Genomic DNA, 21,041 nt, shown 5'->3' on the forward strand with positions numbered 1-21,041 from the left:
ACTGGTTGTTGTAGGATGCGGTCAATCGCTGGTTCTTGGACTGAGCGGCTAGCATTGAAGAGCGTGTAGAAGTGCTCAGACCAGCGGTTCAGGATTGAGTTCTTTTCGGTGAGCAGTTCTTTCCCGTCTGCACTCCGCAGGGGGCTCAGGATTTGGTACGAGGGGCCATATACCGCTTTTAGAGCTTCATAGAATCCCCTGTAGTCGCCAGTATCAGCACAAACCTGAGTTTTTACTGCGAGGTTGGTCCACCACTCGTTCTGAATCTCTCGAAGCTTGCGCTGGATGGTGCTGCATTCCAGGCGGAAGGCTGCTTTTTTGTGTGGGCAGGATGGTCGGGCCAGGTGGGCTTCGTGTGCTGATCTCTTCTTTGACAGCAGCTCCTGGACTTCTAAGTTGTTCTCATCGAACCAATCTCTGTTTTTCTTCGTGGAGAATCCGAGGGTATCTTCAGATGTTTGCAGAACAACAGTTTTGATGCGGTCCCACAGCACTTCAGGAACCGGAGGCGAGTCTCCTAGGCAGCTCGGTTCCTCGAGCCTAGATCGTAGGCTTTTCTGGAAAGCTGCTTTGACCGCGGCAGACTGAAGGCTGCAGACTTTGAGCTTCTTCCTCGGAGCGCCACCTTTCCTTGGTCTGGGTTTAAAGTGAAAGCTGAGTTTGCAGCGGACAAGACGGTGGTCTGTGTGACACTCGGCGCTGGGCATTACCCTGGTGTGAAAGACATCTTTTAGGTCACTTTGGCGCACAAGGATGTAGTCTATGAGATGCCAATGTTTTGACCGAGGGTGCATCCAGATTGTCTTCAGACTGTCTTTCTGCTGGAAGATGGTGTTGGTAATGGAAAGCTGCTGTTCCGCACAGAATTCAAGTAACAAGCGTCCATTGTCATTGCAGCTGCCCACGCCGTGCCTTCCAAGTATGCCTTTCCAGGTTTCCGAGTCTCTGCCCACTCTGGCGTTGAAGTCGCCAAGGATGACAATCTTGTCGTCAGCTGGGATATCCTGCAGAAGGCTGCGTAGGTCGGAGTAAAACTTGTCTTTATCAGTGGGATCTGCCTGGAGAGTTGGAGCGTACACACTGATCAGCGTTGCGTGTTGTTGGTCACGAAGTGGTAGACGCATTGAGATGATGCGGTCAGAGTGACCAGTTGGCAGGCTTGCAAGCTTGGTAGCAGGTATACCCCGTACTATATACTGCCATACCCCGTACTATATACTGCCATAGACAAACCCAACATTAAATTATATACTGTATTACTATACACCATCCTATACCTTATACATTGTAATATTACACTATGTATTATTCTACCCACCCTACTCTATATCACACTGCTGTATATTCACTATACAATTACGATACTATATATTACTTTTTTCCATTCTACGTGACTTTACCGAAAGAACCAAGAAGATGAGTCAGTTGTTAATTAAAAAGGGAATCCGTTAGATCATACATTGGCTGCGCAGAATTCAGATTGGGTTGCGTGCTTGGCAGCGAGCGAAGGGAATGCGCTGCTGCAGAGTGTTAAGGAACCGGGATGGTTCCGGGATTTGTAATGAAGGCGTGCTTAGCAGCAGACTTAGGAAATGCGCTACCGCAGTGTTACGAGAAACCTGAGTGGTTCTGGGATTTGTAATGTATTGATGATTTGACATCCGAGCAGGGGACGCGTCTCCGTAAGCTGCTTTTGGAATTTTCATAACGTCTTTAGCTCAGGGAAATATGGGGTCGGTCGCGCGTCCCTGTTGAAACATCACCGGATTGCAGTGGGAGTCATGTTGATTTACCTGACGACGTCATTGTGTTTGTAGGAATTTGGAGGCAAAATTGCAACGGTTGTGAACTGTGTTGGCTGGATACGGGACGCTAATTTGAAATTTTAAACCCAAATATGCCATTTTGTTGAGAACGCCTGTCAAGTATTGGGTTATGCTGTCAGCGCTTCGGGAGTGCCACTGACCAGGAGAAAAACAAATTAGGTACGCACGTGGCCAGTGCCGGAAATAGTTTCGGAAGTGCGTAGCTTCATGGAAATTGCGTCATACTACCGTCGATTTGGTTACATTTTTGTTACGATTGCGAGGCCATTGCATACGCTGCCGCTAAGGGTGAAAAGTTCCTATGGGATGATGAGGAACAGCGTTCGTTGAAACGCTTTGGGACGCTTTAGCAGACGCACCGCTGCTCGGATATCAAAATTTTGAAGAGATGGTTGTTATTGCGGGAAAAATCGATGGGGTGGAAAGAGTCATTGTGTAATAATACTCTGGAGATGGCTTGTGAAATCGGTTCTTTTATTTACTTATCTCAGTTCACAAGCACTCCCCGTTGTTGGCAGGCAACGGGAAGTGGGCAGACAGATCGCAAGAGACGCACCGCCACGTGGCACTCAGAGCCCCGCTCGCGCGTGGCCCCTCTCTCTCTTCGTTCCTTGTCTGACCACGTGTCCCTCGGCTCTTCCCATATTTAATGCCTGGGTCACGTGGTACTCTCCAGCCAATCCTTAATAGCCTGCGCTGAATGTTCCAGATTCCCCCATCAACTCCCCGGACCACGCCCCTGACTTGTCTTCCCATTGGCTGAGGCCAAGACCAGCAGAACCAATCATCCTAGCTGACATCCCTCGATCACGCCAGGGCCATGCTCCCAGGCTCTTCCCCCATTGGCTGTAAAGCAGGACCGGCAGAGCCGATCACCACGTGAGCCGGACATAGGCTCTTATTACAATTGCATACGGCAGCCGTGTGCTGCCTGCCGGCAGAGCAAGAATGTTGTGTAACGCGCAGAGAATTGTTGGCAATTATATGCTTCATGCAGTTGTTTCGACCATATTTGTTTGGGATATCGTGTTGCTGAAATTTTGTATTATGGTACCATTGTGCTTGAGGGTAAAACTTATTCGCGATGCGCGCGAGTGTTGATGCACTTGGGGGTAAAGTAACCGCATTGACTTGGATAACGATTTTACTGGCCGGGATTGCATAACGATGTTCATTGTACGCAAAGCATGTAATGGGTGTGCGCAGCGAGAGGCGCCGGCGCAACCATATCGGGTGCCGTTGCGAGCACCGGTGGGTTAACTGGGTAACACGAAGCGGAGGCAGGCGGTTAACGGGCGCCTGTACGGTACATAGCCTCCGCGGGAACCATGGCAAGTGGGAGACAGGGCCGGGTTACATTGTTTGATGGTGCCAGTAGGCACGTCACCGAAATTCCATCGGCCCTGGCAGGGTCCCGTCGAGTTGTGGAAATTTGTAGGGACCAGAGTATGAGGATTCGGTGCGGTCGCCGATAGTGGCATGTTCACCCATCACGGTTAAAAAAATATGTCGTACCTTATGATGTGTCATCTCCCATCCCGGAACGGCCTGCATTGGATGTGTTTGACGAGCGTACTGTGCGGCGACGGGAGAACGCACCTCAGCAGTCTACCCCCCGTGTGTCTGCAGGATCGCCATTTTTTTTTAGTCAGGAACCACCCCGGGACGCACGCGACCGCGTTGGGGTCTCATCGGGGAATGGCCGTTGTAACGAAGATGGGCGCACGTTTCGGGCAGGACGCTGCCCCGCGCCCACGGACAGATATACCCTGCCCCCTGTTCAGTCGAGCCGGGGCGACGGACCGGCTGCGGGAACCCGCTCAAGAAGATTGACTTTTTCATAAAACTTTGGGTGACATGGACGTTGGGGGTCGTGTCCGGGTGGAGGATCGTGTACATTTTGTTGGGATATTGTGGTTTGCCGCGTGACGCGTTGTGTTTAGCCGGGACGGCTAACTCTTTAAACATGGGGGGGGGGGGGGGGGGTGATGTAGTACTTGATATAACACGCGTCACGCGTTTGGTTGTGATACGGACGTGAGGCGAATAGTAGGGGTGAACGGGGACACAGGGAGCGGGGCGCGCGATACAGTTGTTGTTGCGCCAATTAAGGGGGTGAGGTAATTAAGGGACGCTGCAGGTGTTAGGGGTAACTGAGGACGCTGGCGGGTGATTGGTCGAGAGGGTGAGTGGTTGATGACTGGCGCCAGGGTGTCTATGATAACAGCATCACGTGAGGCTGGGGGCCTGGGGTCGAGTAGCGAAGCGGGGGATAACATAATTAATGGGGGCTAATTGGTTCGGGGATAAAGGGAGAGAGCGTATGGAGATATGGGAGTCGTTGTTAGTGTGGGAGTTGCAGTTGGAGTTAGCGTTGGAGTTGGTGCCTGGGACAAGAGTGTATAGTATAAGGTAGCAGTGGATAAGAGTGTATAGTATAAGGTAGCAGTGGATAAGGGTGTATAGTATAAGGTAGCAGTGGACAAGAGTGTATAGTATAAGGTAGCAGTGGACAAAGAGAATACAGTATACGGTAGCAGTGGATATAGAGAGTACGGACAGAGTAGCAAGGACGGAGCGAGTACAGCGTAGCGAAGCAGCGGAGTAACGGACCTTGGTGGAGAGAGAGAGAGCGAGCGAAGCAGCGGAGCGGAGCGAGCGAACGGAGGGACATTGAGTGGGGTCGATGGAGAGTTGTGCATTGAAGAGTATGGAGGAACATTGAGTGATATTGGCCGGAGATGTGAACTATACGCGTTAATAAAGGAACGAGAAATACATAGAAGTTGTCGCGTCAGTACGAGTCCTACACATACATAGCAAACAAGAAATGCCATGTGTACAAAAAACATCTCCTGTGGAGCCCTAACAGACTTTTGGGGGAAGTGCTGGTAAGCGAGCACTTATGAAGACCAGCATAATCACACGAGGGGGTGGGTGGGCAGCACCACGCCGGACCGCCTTTGTTTCCCCAGTGCTGATGTTTCAGTACCACAGCATGTACTCATTTGAGGCTGACTAGACCTAGGGGAGGCCCAGAATTGGTTCAAATATTCACCATTGTCAGTGATCATGAGCGGAAATCGAACTCGGTCACAGGGTTTGTAGCACAGTGCACTAATCACCACTCCCCACATGCATATCTATAACCATGCATATACAATCACATAAACACAACGACAATATCCCCTGTTTAGTCTTTACAAGACTGTCTGGGCGAGAAGCATTTAGCAAGCACCTGTAAAGATCATACACATATATGCTTGCACACACAAAACGTTTTAAAAGTATGCATTTATACAATGAATATCACACCTAGTCAAATACACACATATATACATATTTTAATGGTGCAGGCCTTATATATTTCATGTGTACGTTTATTCCTTTGGAAGCAGGCATACTTTTAATAGTGTGCATCAAAGGCACCTTATGGTTATTCTTTTACAGTTCTGTGCGACTAGAAGAAGTGTTCAGCAGGCTGCAGCCACACTGGCTAAAGATACCAAATTCATGATTGATTTCCAGCACAGGCAGAGGTAGGTATGGGAATTGGGCTCTACAAATATTCGTGTTTCGCAAAGGTTCTGTGATTAAGATATCGGTGTAAAAAGTAGCAGTCAAGGTGCCGTCCTGAAATTCCTTGTTCGAGCCACTGCTGGTGTTAACCTCCACTCGAGAGAAAAATATTTTCAATTACTTCATAATTTCCATAATAGAGGTTTTTTTGGGTTAGATCGCGTAAATATGTAAATGTGTCGTTAAAACCCGCCACCACCCGACAGCCAAACTAGTAAGGGTTGTCACGTAAACAGAACATGCCAATTCGTCACTAGAACAGCACACCGGTGTGTTGGAGAGCCAAGCCACAAAATTTACAATCTGAGTACGACGTTTCGTCGTACTCAGATTGCCAGTACTTACAACTAGCTTCATCAGACAACAGCCAGATTTGTGGAGAAGTCGAACTGTTTTGTTGCTTATATTGAGGCGTAGATGTGGTGACCACGCTTCTGCGCTCTTGCGCCACATGGGGGGGGGTATTACTGAGGCAACGTACATTATGCGAGCCCTTTGAACTTGTCCTTCCTGTCTATTGTGTGTATTAACATAGCCGTATCAACGGTGATCCCTATTGAAGTATGCTGCCTTTTGTAGGCATGCATTTAAATAATTTATTATTAGATGATGAAACTTTTTTTTATTTCTTTCAATTTCGATAGATTCTCTAATTTGTCTTGGCCAGTCGTAGCTAGTTTTGAACAGAACTTCAACATTATCAAAATCAATTGAGTGTCCTTGTTGGCACGCGTGTTCTCCTACTGCTGACAGTTGTATTTGGGATAATTTAATATTTCTCTGATGTTCTTTTTGTCTCATGCTGATCATTCGTCCTGTTTGCCCAACGTAACATTTATCACACAATGTTGACAGCTTCGGTAATACATCTTTTATACCAGATATAAATTTCTGTATTTTATGTACCGTGCCAAATCTGACTCGGATGTTTGTTTTTCTAAACATCTGGAGAGTTTATCAGTTACTCCCACAATGTACGGCATTTTGATCGTTTTAATTACTTGGGCAGTTTCAATGCTCGTGTTATTTGATTTGGTTTTGACATTCAATGTCCTGTTGATTTGGGTATCATTGTAACCGTTAATTTGCAGCGCTTCTTTAACATGTTGAATTTCACTTCTCAGATCGTCACCATCTGACACTTTCTTAGCTCGATGAATGGGCGTCTTGATAAGAGCAGATTTCTGTGTGGGGTGATGGTGTGACTCTGCATTCAGATAGGCGTCAGTATGCTTTTTCTTTTGGTAAACACTGTGTGTTATTTTACCATTTCGACCCGTCCGAGCAGAATATCCAGAAATGGTAGAGTTCTATCAGCTTCCACTTCCATGGTGAACTGGATGAATGGGTTTTGCGAGTTGAGATGATTTAGAAATGCGTTCAATATATCTTTGCCGTGTGGCCAGACCACCAATGTGTCATCCACATATCTAAACCAAGCAGATGGTTTTAGTGTGCTTGAAGCTATTGCTTTTGTTTCAAAATCTTCCATGTACAAATTCGCTATCACAGGAGACAAAGGAGAGCCCATTTTTTCTCCTTCCTTTTGTTTATAGAAGTCACCTTTCCACAAGAAGTAAGTGTTTTTAGACAGTTTCAGCTCGTCTTGGGATATCTTTGGCTAAACTTTTGTTCGTTACTAAAGTGTCGAGTAATTTAATTGACTCGTTGACTGGAAGCCTCGTGAACAGAGAAGTCACATCAAAACTTACGAGAATATCATTAGGATTAAGCTTAATATCTTTGATTATATTTATGAGATGTTCAGAGTTTCTGATGAACGAAGAGGTCCTACTGCTGTAGGGCTGTATTTGTTTCATTACGTAGTGTGCTAATTTGTACTTGGCAGAGCCTATTGTACTAACTTTGAGTCCTAATAGGACATCAGGTTTGTGAATTTCTGGTAGCCCATAAAGTCTTGGTGGGTTTGATGCCCTTGGTTTCATCAGGTATTGCTCTTCCTTGGTAATTGATGACTTGGCAATGATTGCCGTTTTACTTTCCAAGGTGCTGGTTGGGTCTCGTTTAATTTTAAGGTCGGTACCTTCATCGAGTAAATCTTTAATTTTATTATCATAGTCCTCACGGGGCATCACAACAATTGATCGGCCCTTATCAGCAGCAAAAATTTGGATATCTTTATTTGCTCTCAATTCTCTTGAGGCTTTTGCTTCACTGAAGTTAATATTTGATTTTGGCAATTTGCTGTTTTCAATAATTTTGGCAACCTCGTGCCAAGTCATCTCAGCTTGATTTTGGGGGAGATGTCTAACTGCTGATTCCACTTCAGCAATGATCTCATCGACAGGGATTTTACGTGGGGCAACAGCAAAGTGGAAGCGAATCATCAAATAATACATTATTTAAATGCATGCCTACAAAGGGCAGCATACTTCAATCGGGATTACCGTTGGTACGGCTATTTTAATAAATATAATAGGAAGGACAAGTTCAAAGGGCTTGCATAATGAATCATGTACATTGCCTCAGTAATCCCCCCCCCAACGTGGTGCAAGAGCACAAAAGCATGGTCACCACATCTACGCCTCTATATAAGGAATGAAACAGTTCGACTTCACAAATCTGGTTGTCGCCTGATGAAGCTAGTTGTAATTACTGGCGAAATGTCGTACTCAGATTGTAAATGTTGTGGCTTGGCTCTCCAACATAATGGTGTGCTCTTGATTTAAAGCTGTCGTGACTGCAGGAATTCATATTCTTTGGGTCTTTCGGTGAGATCACATGGATAGGTTCAAAGAATATAACAGAAAATAACAAAAAACTACGACGTTTCAATTGCAACACAAGCGGTCATCATCAACAAAAGGGGGTTTAGCTTCTAAAGACAACTGTTAATGTAAGTGGTGGGCAGCGACAGCAGCGGTAGTGGGTTTTCCACCAATCAAAGGGCTGCCAGGTAAAAATTAGCATGTTAATGTAAGATCACCGAGCATCCTCCACGGCGAGCGCGCCGAGGTGGCTGTGATGTTCCCATCCTACCACCTTCCGATATTAGTTGTTATTTTTGGCTCTCTGATTTTTTACATTAACAGATTACATTTCTCACACTAACACAGCCATATTCTTAGGTTTTTTCGGTAAAGTCACGTAGGTAAAACATCAAAATTAATGAAAATAAAATAAAACAAAAATCACGACGTTTCGGAGGCAACACAAGTCTCCGTCATCAGGTGGGACCGTCACAGCCGAATTAGCTGCATCAAGTGAGGCAATGATTCAAGATGTAATCCCTTATAAGCAAGTTGAAGGGGGAGGAGAGGGGGGGGGAGCTCATCAGAATGTGGTAGCCAATGAATGGAACGTATCGGGAGGGAGGGGGGCGGGGCTCAAAGACAGCACGGAGTGCTAAGTACAACGCATCGGGAGGGGGGGGGGGCGGGGTCAAAAAAATGGACGACGGCTTGGACGCGGTTGCTGCTGCACATGCCAACACAATGGACAGAGAGGGGGAGGGGAGGTCTGATACACATGATAGACAAAAGAACGAAAATGCCCATGTTTATACCAATGCTGGCTGAATAATGAAGAGAGTACTGTTAAAAAATAACTGGGGATGTTAACACTCGGTAAAGTAAAGTAAAATAGTGCCTGTCAGATAAGATGGTCCAAAAAAGTGTAATTAAGTCTTTTTTGCGTGGTTGATAACATCTTTCCAATGATTACTAAGTTTGTACCCATCATCACGGTTGAAATTATGTCTGTGTTTGTATATTTGTATGGCTTCGTGTACAAACCTTTGATGGTAGCCGGGAGGTTTGCAGAGAACCTTGGTCTCGGAAAAGACAATTTCATGAGAGCCCACCGAGTTGTAGCAATGATCGGCAACGGCAGAAGAATCAGTTCTGCCGTGTTTCAGATCTGACTTGTGCTCGCGGACACGATCAGAAACATGACGTTTCGTTTCTCCAATGTAGCAATCACCACAAATGCAACTCAATTTGTAGACTCCAGGATACTGTAAGTCAGGAACGACATCCTTCACAGATGGAATCAGATCACGGATTTTATGCACTGTACTGAATCGGACTTGGATCTTATGTTTGTTTAGAATTTTGGAGATCTTTTTGGTCACGCCTGCTATGTATGGTAACGTGATGGTTTTGGTCGGAGTTTCATGTGGCTGTTTCTGTGTGGTGGCGGATAGGTATGTGGATGACACTTTCGTCATCTGGCCACATGGCCTCCCAGCATTGAACCACTTCTTGGACCACATCAATTCCAGACACCCATCCATCAGATTCACCATGGAAGTGGAGAAAGATGGTAAACTACCATTCTTGGATATTCTGTTTGAGAGGAGGCCTGACGGATCCTTGGGACATTCTGTCTACAGGAAAGCCACCCACACAGATTCCTACTTGAAACCGGATTCCCACCACCACCCATCTCAAAAGAATTCTCTCATCAAAACGCTATACCACAGAGCCCATGGCATTTCTGACAAACACCACCTGACCGGTGAATTAAGACATGTACATCGGGCCCTCAGGATGAACGGATACTCTGACCGTACTATCCGCCAAGCTGTCTCTCCCACCACACAGAAACAGCCACATGAAACTCCGACCAAAACCATCACGTTACCATACATAGCAGGCGTGACCAAAAAGATCTCCAAAATTCTAAACAAACATAAGATCCAAGTCCGATTCAGTACAGTGCATAAAATCCGTGATCTGATTCCATCTGTGAAGGATGTCGTTCCTGACTTACAGTATCCTGGAGTCTACAAATTGAGTTGCATTTGTGGTGATTGCTACATTGGAGAAACGAAACGTCATGTTTCTGATCGTGACCGCGAGCACAAGTCAGATCTGAAACACGGCAGAACTGATTCTTCTGCCGTTGCCGATCATTGCTACAACTCGGTGGGCTCTCATGAAATTGTCTTTTCCGAGACCAAGGTTCTCTGCAAACCTCCCGGCTACCATCAAAGGTTTGTACACGAAGCCATACAAATATACAAACACAGACATAATTTCAACCGTGATGATGGGTACAAACTTAGTAATCATTGGAAAGATGTTATCAACCACGCAAAAAAGACTTAATTACACTTTTTTGGACCATCTTATCTGACAGGCACTATTTTACTTTACTTTACCGAGTGTTAACATCCCCAGTTATTTTTAACAGTACTCTCTTCATTATTCAGCCAGCATTGGTATAAACATGGGCATTTTCGTTCTTTTGTCTATCATGTGTATCAGACCTCCCCTCCCCCTCTCTGTCCATTGTGTTGGTGTGTGCAGCAGCAACCGCGTCCAAGCCGTCGTCCATTTTTTTGGCCCCGCCCCCCCCCCGATGCGTTGTACTTAGCACTCCGTGCTGTCTTTGAGCCCCGCCCCCCTCCCTCCCGATACGTTCCATTCATTGGCTACCACATTCTGATGAGCTCCCCCCCCCTCTCCTCCCCCCTTCAACTTGCTTATAAGGGATTACATCTTGAATCATTGCCTCACTTGATGCAGCTAATTCGGCTGTGACGGTCCCACCTGATGACGGAGACTTGTGTTGCCTCCGAAACGTCGTGATTTTTGTTTTATTTTATTTTCATTAATTTTGATGTTTTACCTACGTGACTTTACCGAAAAAACCTAAGAATATGATTCCTTGCAGTCACGAAAGCTTCAAATCTAGAACTAACACAGCCACTTTGCACACTATCCTCGAGGTTGCTGCTCGGCGATCTCCCATTAATATGCTAATCTCTCACATTAACATAGCCACCTTGGCACACTCACCGTGGAGGATGCTCGGCGATTTTATATTAACATGCAAATTTTTACCTGGCAGCCCTTTGATTGGTGGAAAACCCACTACCGCTGCTGTCGCTGCCCACCACTTACATTAACATTGGCTGCTGACATTTGGGCTACGCCCATTTCAAATCTTTATAAACAGTTGCCTTAAGAAGATAACCCCCCTTTTCCTGATGACAACTGCTTGTGTTGTGATCAAAACGTCATAGTTTTTTTTGTTATTTTTTTTTAACCTATCTACGTGACCTTACCGAAAGACCCAAAGAATATTAATTCCTGCAGTTACGAAAGCTTTAAGTCAAGATTTAACTGCCTCTACGGGGAGGGTTTCCACACAACTATTAGATCTTTTAACAAACTTCGAGACAAGAAGGCTCATCTGATCGAGTCGCTCATATTTCTGGAGAGATGCCGCGACACTAAGGTAAAACCGATCGCCTTTACACTGACATCTGCTGCTGTTTCTTCTCCCCATGCTAAACGGATCTTGTTCAGGGCTGGCCTAGCCTTGATCTCAGAGAGAATAAGATTGCTCCGATTTGAACTAGATAATTTAGACAAGACTCTTGAAATCACACTGAACATTGACAGAAAAAATGTCTACATCTGATTGGGAACATGTAGATAACATGACAGCCACTTCAGCCACCTCAATGTCAGCCAAATACCAAGGTACTTTGCAAACCTCCTGAATACTACCAAAGATTTGTCCATGAGGCCATCCAGATATACAAACACAGACATAACTTCAACCAAGATGATGGATTCAGATTGAGCATTCATTGGAAAGATGTAATTAACCAGGTTAAACTTTAGTTACTGTGCAGTTTATTGATAGATAGCCAGTTTAGATTTATCTTCTTAAACATATCCATATTACCAGTCTGTTACCCCCAGCTCCACGCACCACCATCAACATCACCACACGTTGCTTATCATGTTTAGCTTCTTTTTTACTTTAGTTACCTGCTTTGAATTTTACCCACCCAGCAGCATAACAAAAGGCGGCTTAATCCTAGCTTGCTTATCTACTTCTGCCATCTACATTACAAAGGCTCCGTTCCAGCAGCAGTACTGACCATCTCACAACTCCTCCTCTCCCGCGGCCCATCCTGGCTCCTCCCCCCTTAACCAGTATATAAGATCGTGCCTCTTGGGACTTCTCTTCACTTGATACAGCAATTTTGCTGTGACGGTTTCACCTGAAGACGGAAGCTTGTGTTGCCTCCGAAACGTCGTGATTTCATTTATTTGTTTTCTTTATTAACCTACGTGACTTTACCGAAAAAACCAAAGAGTATGAATCCTTGCAGTCACGAAAGCTTCAAATCTAGAATTTTATCACTGATTCGACATTTTCAATCGAACCAACTAAGCGGGTTTCCTTAAAACCCTCTGCTGCTAGACCACCCAGATTGTATGGCTTACAAAAAATCCATAAAAAAGGTATGCCCCTTCGATTTAAATCTTTCGTCACTGCAGGGATTCATCTTCTTGTCACGTAGAAGGGAAATAATAAAATAATAAAAATAAAACATTAAAATACAATTCTCACGACGTTTCGGCCACAACGCAAACAGCCGTCCTCAGGTGAAGAAGAGGGCTGTCGGAAAGACAGCGTCATTCGGATGACTTTACCAAAAGAACCAAGAAGAGGTACGGCCCTTTGTTCTATCGTTTCCACCATTGACTCACCCACCTACAAACTAGCCCGATTTCTTTCTGAGACCTTACAACTATGCACTGGTAAGACCACCTCAGCTGTACTTAACTCAGTTCACTTGGTGTGGTTAATTAAGAACATCTCACTATCTCCAGGTGATTTGCTCATTGGTTTCGATGTGGTCTCTTTGTTTGCCAAAGTTCCTGTGCCTGACACAGGAACTGTGCCTGACACAGGAACTTTGGTCCAACAAGGACTGAATGCTGATGTACCGGCCCTGGTGAGACACTGCCTCACCAACACCTACTTCACCTGGAATGGAACATTCTAAAAACAAGTTGAAGGTACCCCAATGGGTTGTCCCTTATTTCCAGTTGTACCCAATGTTTTCATGGAAAATTTTGAGACAGATGCCATACAGGCATTCACTCTCCATCCATCCTTGTGGAAGAGGTACGTAGATGACACGTTCATCATCTGGCCACATGGCCGACCAGCTCTGAACCAATTTCTCAACCACATCAATTCCATACACCCAGCCATCAAATTCACTATGGAGGTGGAAAAGGATGGCAAGTTACCATTATTGGATGTTTTAATCGAAAAGAGACCAGATGGCTCAATGGGACACTGTCTACAGGAAAGCCACCCATATGGATGCCTACCTAAAACCTAACTCCCACCACCATCTATCCCAGAAGAATTCTCTCGTCAAAACTCTACACCATAGAGCTCGATGTATTTCCGACCATCACCTAGCCGGTGAACTGGAACACGTACACCAAGATCTCAAGATGAATGGATATTCAGACTACACAATCCGTAAAGCTATCACCCCAACCGTTGGGAAAGAACCATCTGAGGACCCAATCAAAACTATCACCTTGCCATATATAGCAGGGGTCACCAATTTTTTTTCCCAAAATCATGAGCAAACACAAGATCCAGGTTCGATTTAACACAGTACATAAGATTCGTGATCTGATCCCATCTGTGAGGATGTGATCCCTGACATGCAATACCCCGGTGTCTACAAACTAAGCTGTGTCTGTGGCAGTAGTTACATTGGGGAAACTCAGCAACATGTCGCAGACCGGGTTTGTGAACATAAGGCAGATATGAAACACGGTAGGACCAATACCTCGGCCGTGGCTGATCATTGTTTTAATGCGGTGGGCTCACACGAAATTGATTTCTCGAAGACGAAGGTACTTTGCAAACTCACTGGCTATCAACAATGATTCGTTCACGAAGGCATCCAAATATATATAGACACAGATACAGTTTCCACCACGAAGATGGGTACAAACTGAGCAATCATTGGAAGGACGTTATTAACCAGTTAAAATCATCACTAGCTGTGATGTTCCCATCCTACCACCTTCTGATGTTAGTTGTTATTTTCGGCTCTCTGATTTTTTACATTAACAGATTAAATTTCTCACACTAACACAGCCACCTCGTGCGCCATCCCCGAGGTTGCTGCTCGGCGGTCTGCCATTAACATGCTAATCTCTCACATTAACACAGCCACCTCGGCGTGCTCGCCGTGGAGGATGCTCGGCGATCTTACATTAACATGCTCATTTTTACCTGGCAGCCCTTTGATTGGTGGAAAACCTACCACTGCCGTAATCGCTGCCCACCACATTAACATTGGCTACTGACATTTGGGCTACGCTCATTACAAACCTTTATAAACAGTTGTTTTTAGAAGCTAACCCCCCTTTTCCTGATGACGACCGCGTGTGTTGCCATAGAAACGTAGTTTTTTGTTGTTATTTTTGTTATTTTCTTTGAACCTATCTACGTGACCTTACCGAAAGACCCAACGAATATATACACCGGTGTGCTGTACTAGTGACGAATTGGCATGTTCTGTTTACGTGACAACCCTTACTAGTTGGCTGTGCCGGGTGGTGGCGGGTTTTAACGATACGCGATCTAACCCAAAAAAACCCTCTTATGGATGATATTGGTCGCGAAAGCCTACGTGTTGAACTGACTTCACAATTTATTTAGCAATATGAAATACGTACTGAGGCCCTTCCCTCGTATTAGCCTTAGGCGCCTCATAAGTTTAATCTGGGCCTGATAATAATGCATCTAAGATCTGGGGAACAAGGTGATCAAGGGGAGATTGACACATGTGACTGTGAAAATTGCACACTTCCATTATGGCACCAAGACCGTCCGTAGTGCCATATCACTTAAGAAAGAGATGAGCGCGCGCACACATCATCATCAGCCATGATCAATCCACTGTTGGATGAAGAGCCCAATTATATTTTTTGTTCAATGTGCTGTGAAGATAGAGTAAGCTCAAAGGTTTGTGCCGTGAAATGAAAAACGATGAGAAGCACTGCTCTAGAGGGATATTGGTCTACTCTCTCACATTGACCAGACGTGTTGGAAGAGGCAGGCATACCCACACTTTACCCTACTACACGCGTCCTGCCGATCAACTATGGTTGTATGTACTGTATTTATACACTGCTCGGTGGACAGGGGCAGTGGGGGGAGATTTTAAAGCGTGCACCGTTTAAAATATTGCGCTGGAAGGTGGAATTGATTACAAGTCTAGCGTGGTAACCATTACACCATATATACTGGTAATTTATTGTAATTTCAGACTGCAGAACCATGCTTCTCACCTAAAGGATATCAAGCTGAGAGGTAAGTTTGTAAAGCCCTCACTGTTTTTAACGATGATTTAAAACAATTGCATTAAAATATAAAATTCACATTCGTGTATTTTTTATTACTGTTGTAGATTTGCTGATGAAAGGAATTGCATACCATCATGCAGGGATGGAAACGTCTGATAGAAGAAACATTGAAGATGTTTTCTTGCAAGGAGAACTGCCAGTACTGTGTACGTAAAATTTGAGTAGTATATACTTTATTCATGGAGAGATTGTAAATTGATATATGTGTCCATGCATCAGGTTTGCATGTGGCTTTGTAAAATTAGTAGGGGCTGTCATGTGTGCATATTTTAAGATTACAAGCCCATACTGATATCTAACAGATTATCCTTGCGTATAAGCATCTGGAAGTCCACCATCAATGGTTCAAGCAAGCCTGACTGGTGATGAGACACTGAACATTGAAACTGCACCAATGCCGCTGAAATTGTGGTTACTGGCAGCTGCCTTGTAACCAACCGCATGCGATATATTTGCTGCCAGATACATGATTACAGTATTTTATAAAGTTCAATATTTTTATGATGACTTATTAATTTCACCGAGTTATTTATGCTATGGTTTGTGTATAGGGGCGGCAGCGTGTTTGACACTTGTTACAGAGGTTACAGAGGTTTGCAGTTGGAATATGGCAATTCGTTCTGGTTAATACTGCAAGTATATTACCGTAATCATAACATACTTTGTTGCGGTCTCCTTAAGAGTGGGCATTAATATTCCCGTGACATGATTTGAAGAGAGTAGGCTGTTGTGTGCTGGTGTCGAGGTCCAGATTTGTAAATGTTCCCACAAAATATCATCAGGAAGCATATAGCAACATTGCCCCTACTGTGAAACTATTGCAGAATATGTGCAACACAGCACCTTTTTTGTGATAGCCTGATATAAGAATGGTGCAAATACCGAATTTTTTAATTTTATTTCTCTGCAGTCTCCACAAGTACACTGGCTATGGGTGTAAACCTTCCTGCACACCTGGTCATCGTAAAATCTACCATGCACTACACCGGGGGAGGCATGCTGCAAGAATATGGGGAAACAGATATTCTACAGATGATTGGCAGGGCAGGAAGACCACAGGTAGATGCACATACTCTGACTATATTCTTTCATAATTCCTTACTTTTGAGAACTAAATATTCGTTAATTGTTTTTTTTTTACCCTTCTATCTGGCAACAAAACTGACACCTTTTTTACAAGGAGTCATGTTTGCATAGACCACAATACCTGCAGCCATAATCACTGGCAATTGAGGTTCCAATGGTGTAAATATTCGTTTTCAAAACTGAAATGCATTCTTGCATTGTGCACAAATGTATTCTAGTTTATTGCATCCCATCTCTTGAAACCCATCATGTGGACAATATAGCATCTATTTTGAAGAAGAGGTAAAGTCAGTGCTTTCTTGCTTAATTGTGCATTGATGTGGTGCTCATCTACTATTTACAGCCCTCAGCCAGGGGTGGGCCTCCTTCATTCCAATGGAATGGTAGAGTCTTTCCAAAGGACAACCAATGTTGACTTTTTCACGAAGTTACATTTATTTTATCGACCAAAGAGGGATGATGGGCTGAGTCAACCTCTAACCATGAGTTGAACTCACAACCTTCCGATTGCAAGCTGGCCGATCTACCTCTGAGCCACCTGGCTGGTTCTGCAAGATGTAGTAAACTGTTACACTATTCTGGCTCAATTATGACTGTGTCATACCATGTTAACCATTTGTTAAAACATATAATTGTGTTTTTTTTTTAAATGGTAAAAAATTAATTACAATCGGCTAAGCACAGTAATAGATTATAGACGTGTGTCGCCATGCTGGAAGTGGGGTGCGGTTGTGTAGCGATTAGCGCGCTGCATTACAAACCTGGCGACCTGAGTGATGATTATCTGAACCGAACCTGGTACTGGCCATCCACCCCCTCGTGTGCCATGCTTGCCTTCATAGGTGTTTGCTAACAGCATTTGCCCCAACAGCCAGTTAAGGCTCTACGGGGGATCTTTGTATTTTGTAGTAGTATATGCCTGTGGTAGCAAGGGTTTGTGGATTGTGCATATGTGTGTGTAATACTCACTAGAGATGGCAGTACATAAAGTTATGTGTGAACCTGTGTGTTTTCCCCAGGAATTTTTGTTTCCTCCCAAACACAAAACTTATCCAAATAAATCATGCAAATATTTAATGCAGAATCCATCTGAATTTCCTAATTATTCGTATTGCTATTTATCTATTTTTTATGCAAAGTAACATACGTTATATCGTTTACAGTTTGATGTTTCAGCCATTGCAGTGATATTGACAAGAAATGAATTGAAAGAAAAATATGAACGAATGCTAAGTGGGACCCAAGAACTAGAAAGCAGGTAGGACAATAACGGCAGTTTTTTATGTATATGTAGTAGGTTCAAGGAGACTTGGACGACGTAGTCGGAGGCACACTTATTTATTAACCACAGTTGTATATTACAGGCCGAGATATACAACACTCGAAGGGGTATCGGCCCCTTCACCCGTCTAACAGGGAGATCCCACAATCTCTGTCCCGGCTAGCCTACTCCTAGGTCCTCCACTACAGGGCTAGGGGAGGCTAGCTGACCCAGCTCTGGTTAAGCTGGGATTACGGCACCCTGAGTCCCCAGACCGGCTCTTAGAAGAACATCGGCTCTGGGCTCTCGGGGCCACGCCACTGGCTTGCCCTGGTCGGTCCTGAGAAGGACAGCGATCCAGGGGAGTCCCAGGGCCTATCTAGCCGGTCTTCTTGCTTCGCTGGTTTAAGCTGAACACTGAACCCCGAGCCCTCCGGCTCACCGCCTTATATAGCAACTCCCCCACCGAGGGGTGGGGCCGTGGGGGATCCCAGCGCCGTATTAGCCCCCCAGGCTAAACGGTGTGGACGTGGATGTAAGCATCTCTTCGCGTACGGGCATAACCACGCTCGGTGTGTTTGTTTGCCCTCCCGTAACACCTCTACATATATAAAAAAGGGAAATTTGTGGATATGTTTTCAGTTTCATTTATTAGGTATAACCCTGTGAGCCATGCGGCTCTTGACTCGGGTGCAACCACAACAAAACAAAATTATGAACAAGAAACATCTTAAAGTGACTACACACAACAGAAAAAATCATGGAAAAAACAGCAAAGTCTTCCAGAAAAAACACCGCATTTCAACGCTGTGTGCAAAAAAATCCCAGTGGGATGCAAGTCAAACAATAACAACCATAAGACAATGTAGATTAAAGTTATCAGGCCAACTATGTACGACAACAAACAAACATGGCCAGACCAAACCGTCCTCAAAATCACTCAAATAAAGCCACAAAAACAATGTAACAGTGATCATAGGAACTGTGATTCTAATCCAACAACAAACGATATACATAACATGTACAACCAAATCCCGCAGCCATAACTGGCTGCATGAGTCACTCCATAACAGCAGGAGCATCAGTAGCAGAATCTAAATTTCTCAATACACCTTTAAAGATCAGCACACCACAATCAAAACTCAAGATCATACTTTGCAGCAGTCATCCGGAATGATACATTTGATTTCAGGCCATTCTGAATAGCAGTGGCAGCTAGGTGTGTACAACTCCTCTAGATCAGTTTTGAGTGAAGATCTCACAGGTAGTGATCAAAGTTGCAGTTTATTGGCGATAGCATTCCAGACCCTGGGGGCATCAATAGAAAAGGCCCTTCCTCCAGTATTTGTACGGCAATAAGGAATGTGAAGCTGGTAAATGAGCGAAGACCTTAGGTCACATTTGTTCTTCGAAACAGTGAGGAGATCCAGCAGGTAGTCTGCTGATTTTTTTGTAAGTACTTCGTGAATAAATAAGATCTGATGCACAAGCCATCAATCATTTAGATAAGTTAAGTTTGACCTAATGTAGAGATCGCAGTGGTGGGTCCTATATGGGCAGTTCAATGCAAATCTTAAGGCCGAGTGATAAATTGAGTCAAGCTTCTTCAGTAAAGTACTGGGGGCTGATTTATATACGATGTCACAGTAATCAAGTAGAGGCAGTATAGTAGCTTTTATCAATTCCAAGCGGAATATAGGGGGAAAGCAGTGCTTGTGTCGATAAAGAAAACAAATATTTTCTTTTGTCTTTTTACCAATATAATCAATGTGATCTTGAAAATTCAGTTTTGAATCAAAGATGACCCCAAGATACTTATAGATCTTGACTTGCTCTATTTGATGATTATTTAAGGAATATATTTGGGGGAAAATATCTTCCTGCTTTACTCCTGGTGAGAAGCATAGCACCTTGGTTTTGGAGGTATTCAGGACCAGTTTAAGAGCTACTAGCTTATGTTGTAGTTTATTGAAATCACCCTGGAGCTTAGCAATCACGTCATCCAGAGAGCGGCCAGCAGTAATCAGTATAGTGTCATCTGCAAACAGATTTACCCTGGAATGATCCAGGTCAGTGCCCAAGTCATTGACGTAAAGAGAGAACAAGAGGGGGTCAAGGATGGAACCCTGTGGAACCCCTTTTGTTATCTTAACACTGTTTGACCTCCAACCATCTGTGAATACAGTTTGGGTGCGAGAAGAGAGGTAATTTTTTAAACCATTCTACTGCATGTTTGGAGAAACGGAGGCAACTTAGTTTACTAAGCAGGGTGCTGTGGTCCACTGTATCAAAGGCTTTGGACAAGTCAAGAAAAAGACTGGCACAGTACTGCTTATTATCAAGGCGACTGTAAATGTGATTCAGAGAGTCTAATGCAGTAGACGTGGTGCTGTATTTTTTTCGGAACCCAGATTGTCTTCGATGTAATAGATTGTTGTTGGACAGGAAACTGCGACTTTGGTTTTTCAATCATTTTTTTTATTGCATCAACGGGGACAAAATTGAGATAGGTCGGTAGTTATTTGGATCATCTTTAGGGCCCCCTTTGTGAAGTTGACGAACATAGGAATATTTACATTCTAGAGGTACTGATGCTTCTTTGATGGACAGGTTGAAAATATGGGCTACAGGTTTGTATATTAGGTGACCAACAGTTAGCAGAGCAAAGACGGGAATATTATCTGCTCCGGTAGAGGAGGACCCTTTGAGGTAGCACAGTTGTTTCAGAACATTACTTTCGTGGATTGGCTGGAAACTAAATTCGTTTAATGTTTGGACAGGGGTGTAGGAAATTGCATGAGCAGGGGTGACTCCCAATCCATTATAAAAAAAAGGTCACCAGCTTCAGAAAAATGAAGGTTAAAATTGTCGACTATTTTTTGGGGTTCTGAAAAATAGTCCCCATTTTGGTTAAGCGCAATGGGCAGATTATATGTGTTGGATGCCTTTTTCGATACATTTGATTGTTTTCCAGAAGATCCTGGCATTTCCATGTGATTCCAGGAGAGTGGAGGAAAAGTAAGCATTTTTTGCATTCCGTATTTTTTTGACACATCTATTCCTTAAAATCCTGTATTCTAGCCAGTCATTGACCAAATTACTTTTCTGAGCACA

General features: G+C 44.2%; 1 protein-coding gene across 1 annotated transcript in view; it reads left to right on the top strand.

Moving 5' to 3' along the window:
- The window catches only part of HFM1 (helicase for meiosis 1), an 86,034-nt gene that overhangs the window by 13,362 nt on the left and 51,631 nt on the right, over window positions 1-21,041 (top strand). Inside the window, 5 exon segments of the mRNA XM_078867835.1 lie at window positions 5,277-5,365; window positions 15,484-15,527; window positions 15,625-15,726; window positions 16,491-16,639; window positions 17,830-17,924. Of these exon segments, the coding sequence (XP_078723961.1) occupies window positions 5,277-5,365; window positions 15,484-15,527; window positions 15,625-15,726; window positions 16,491-16,639; window positions 17,830-17,924 (479 nt within the window).

The sequence above is a fragment of the Lampetra fluviatilis genome, chromosome 24, assembly GCF_964198595.1.
Source record: "Lampetra fluviatilis chromosome 24, kcLamFluv1.1, whole genome shotgun sequence".
In the NCBI taxonomy this organism is placed as follows: Eukaryota; Metazoa; Chordata; class Hyperoartia; order Petromyzontiformes; family Petromyzontidae; genus Lampetra; species Lampetra fluviatilis.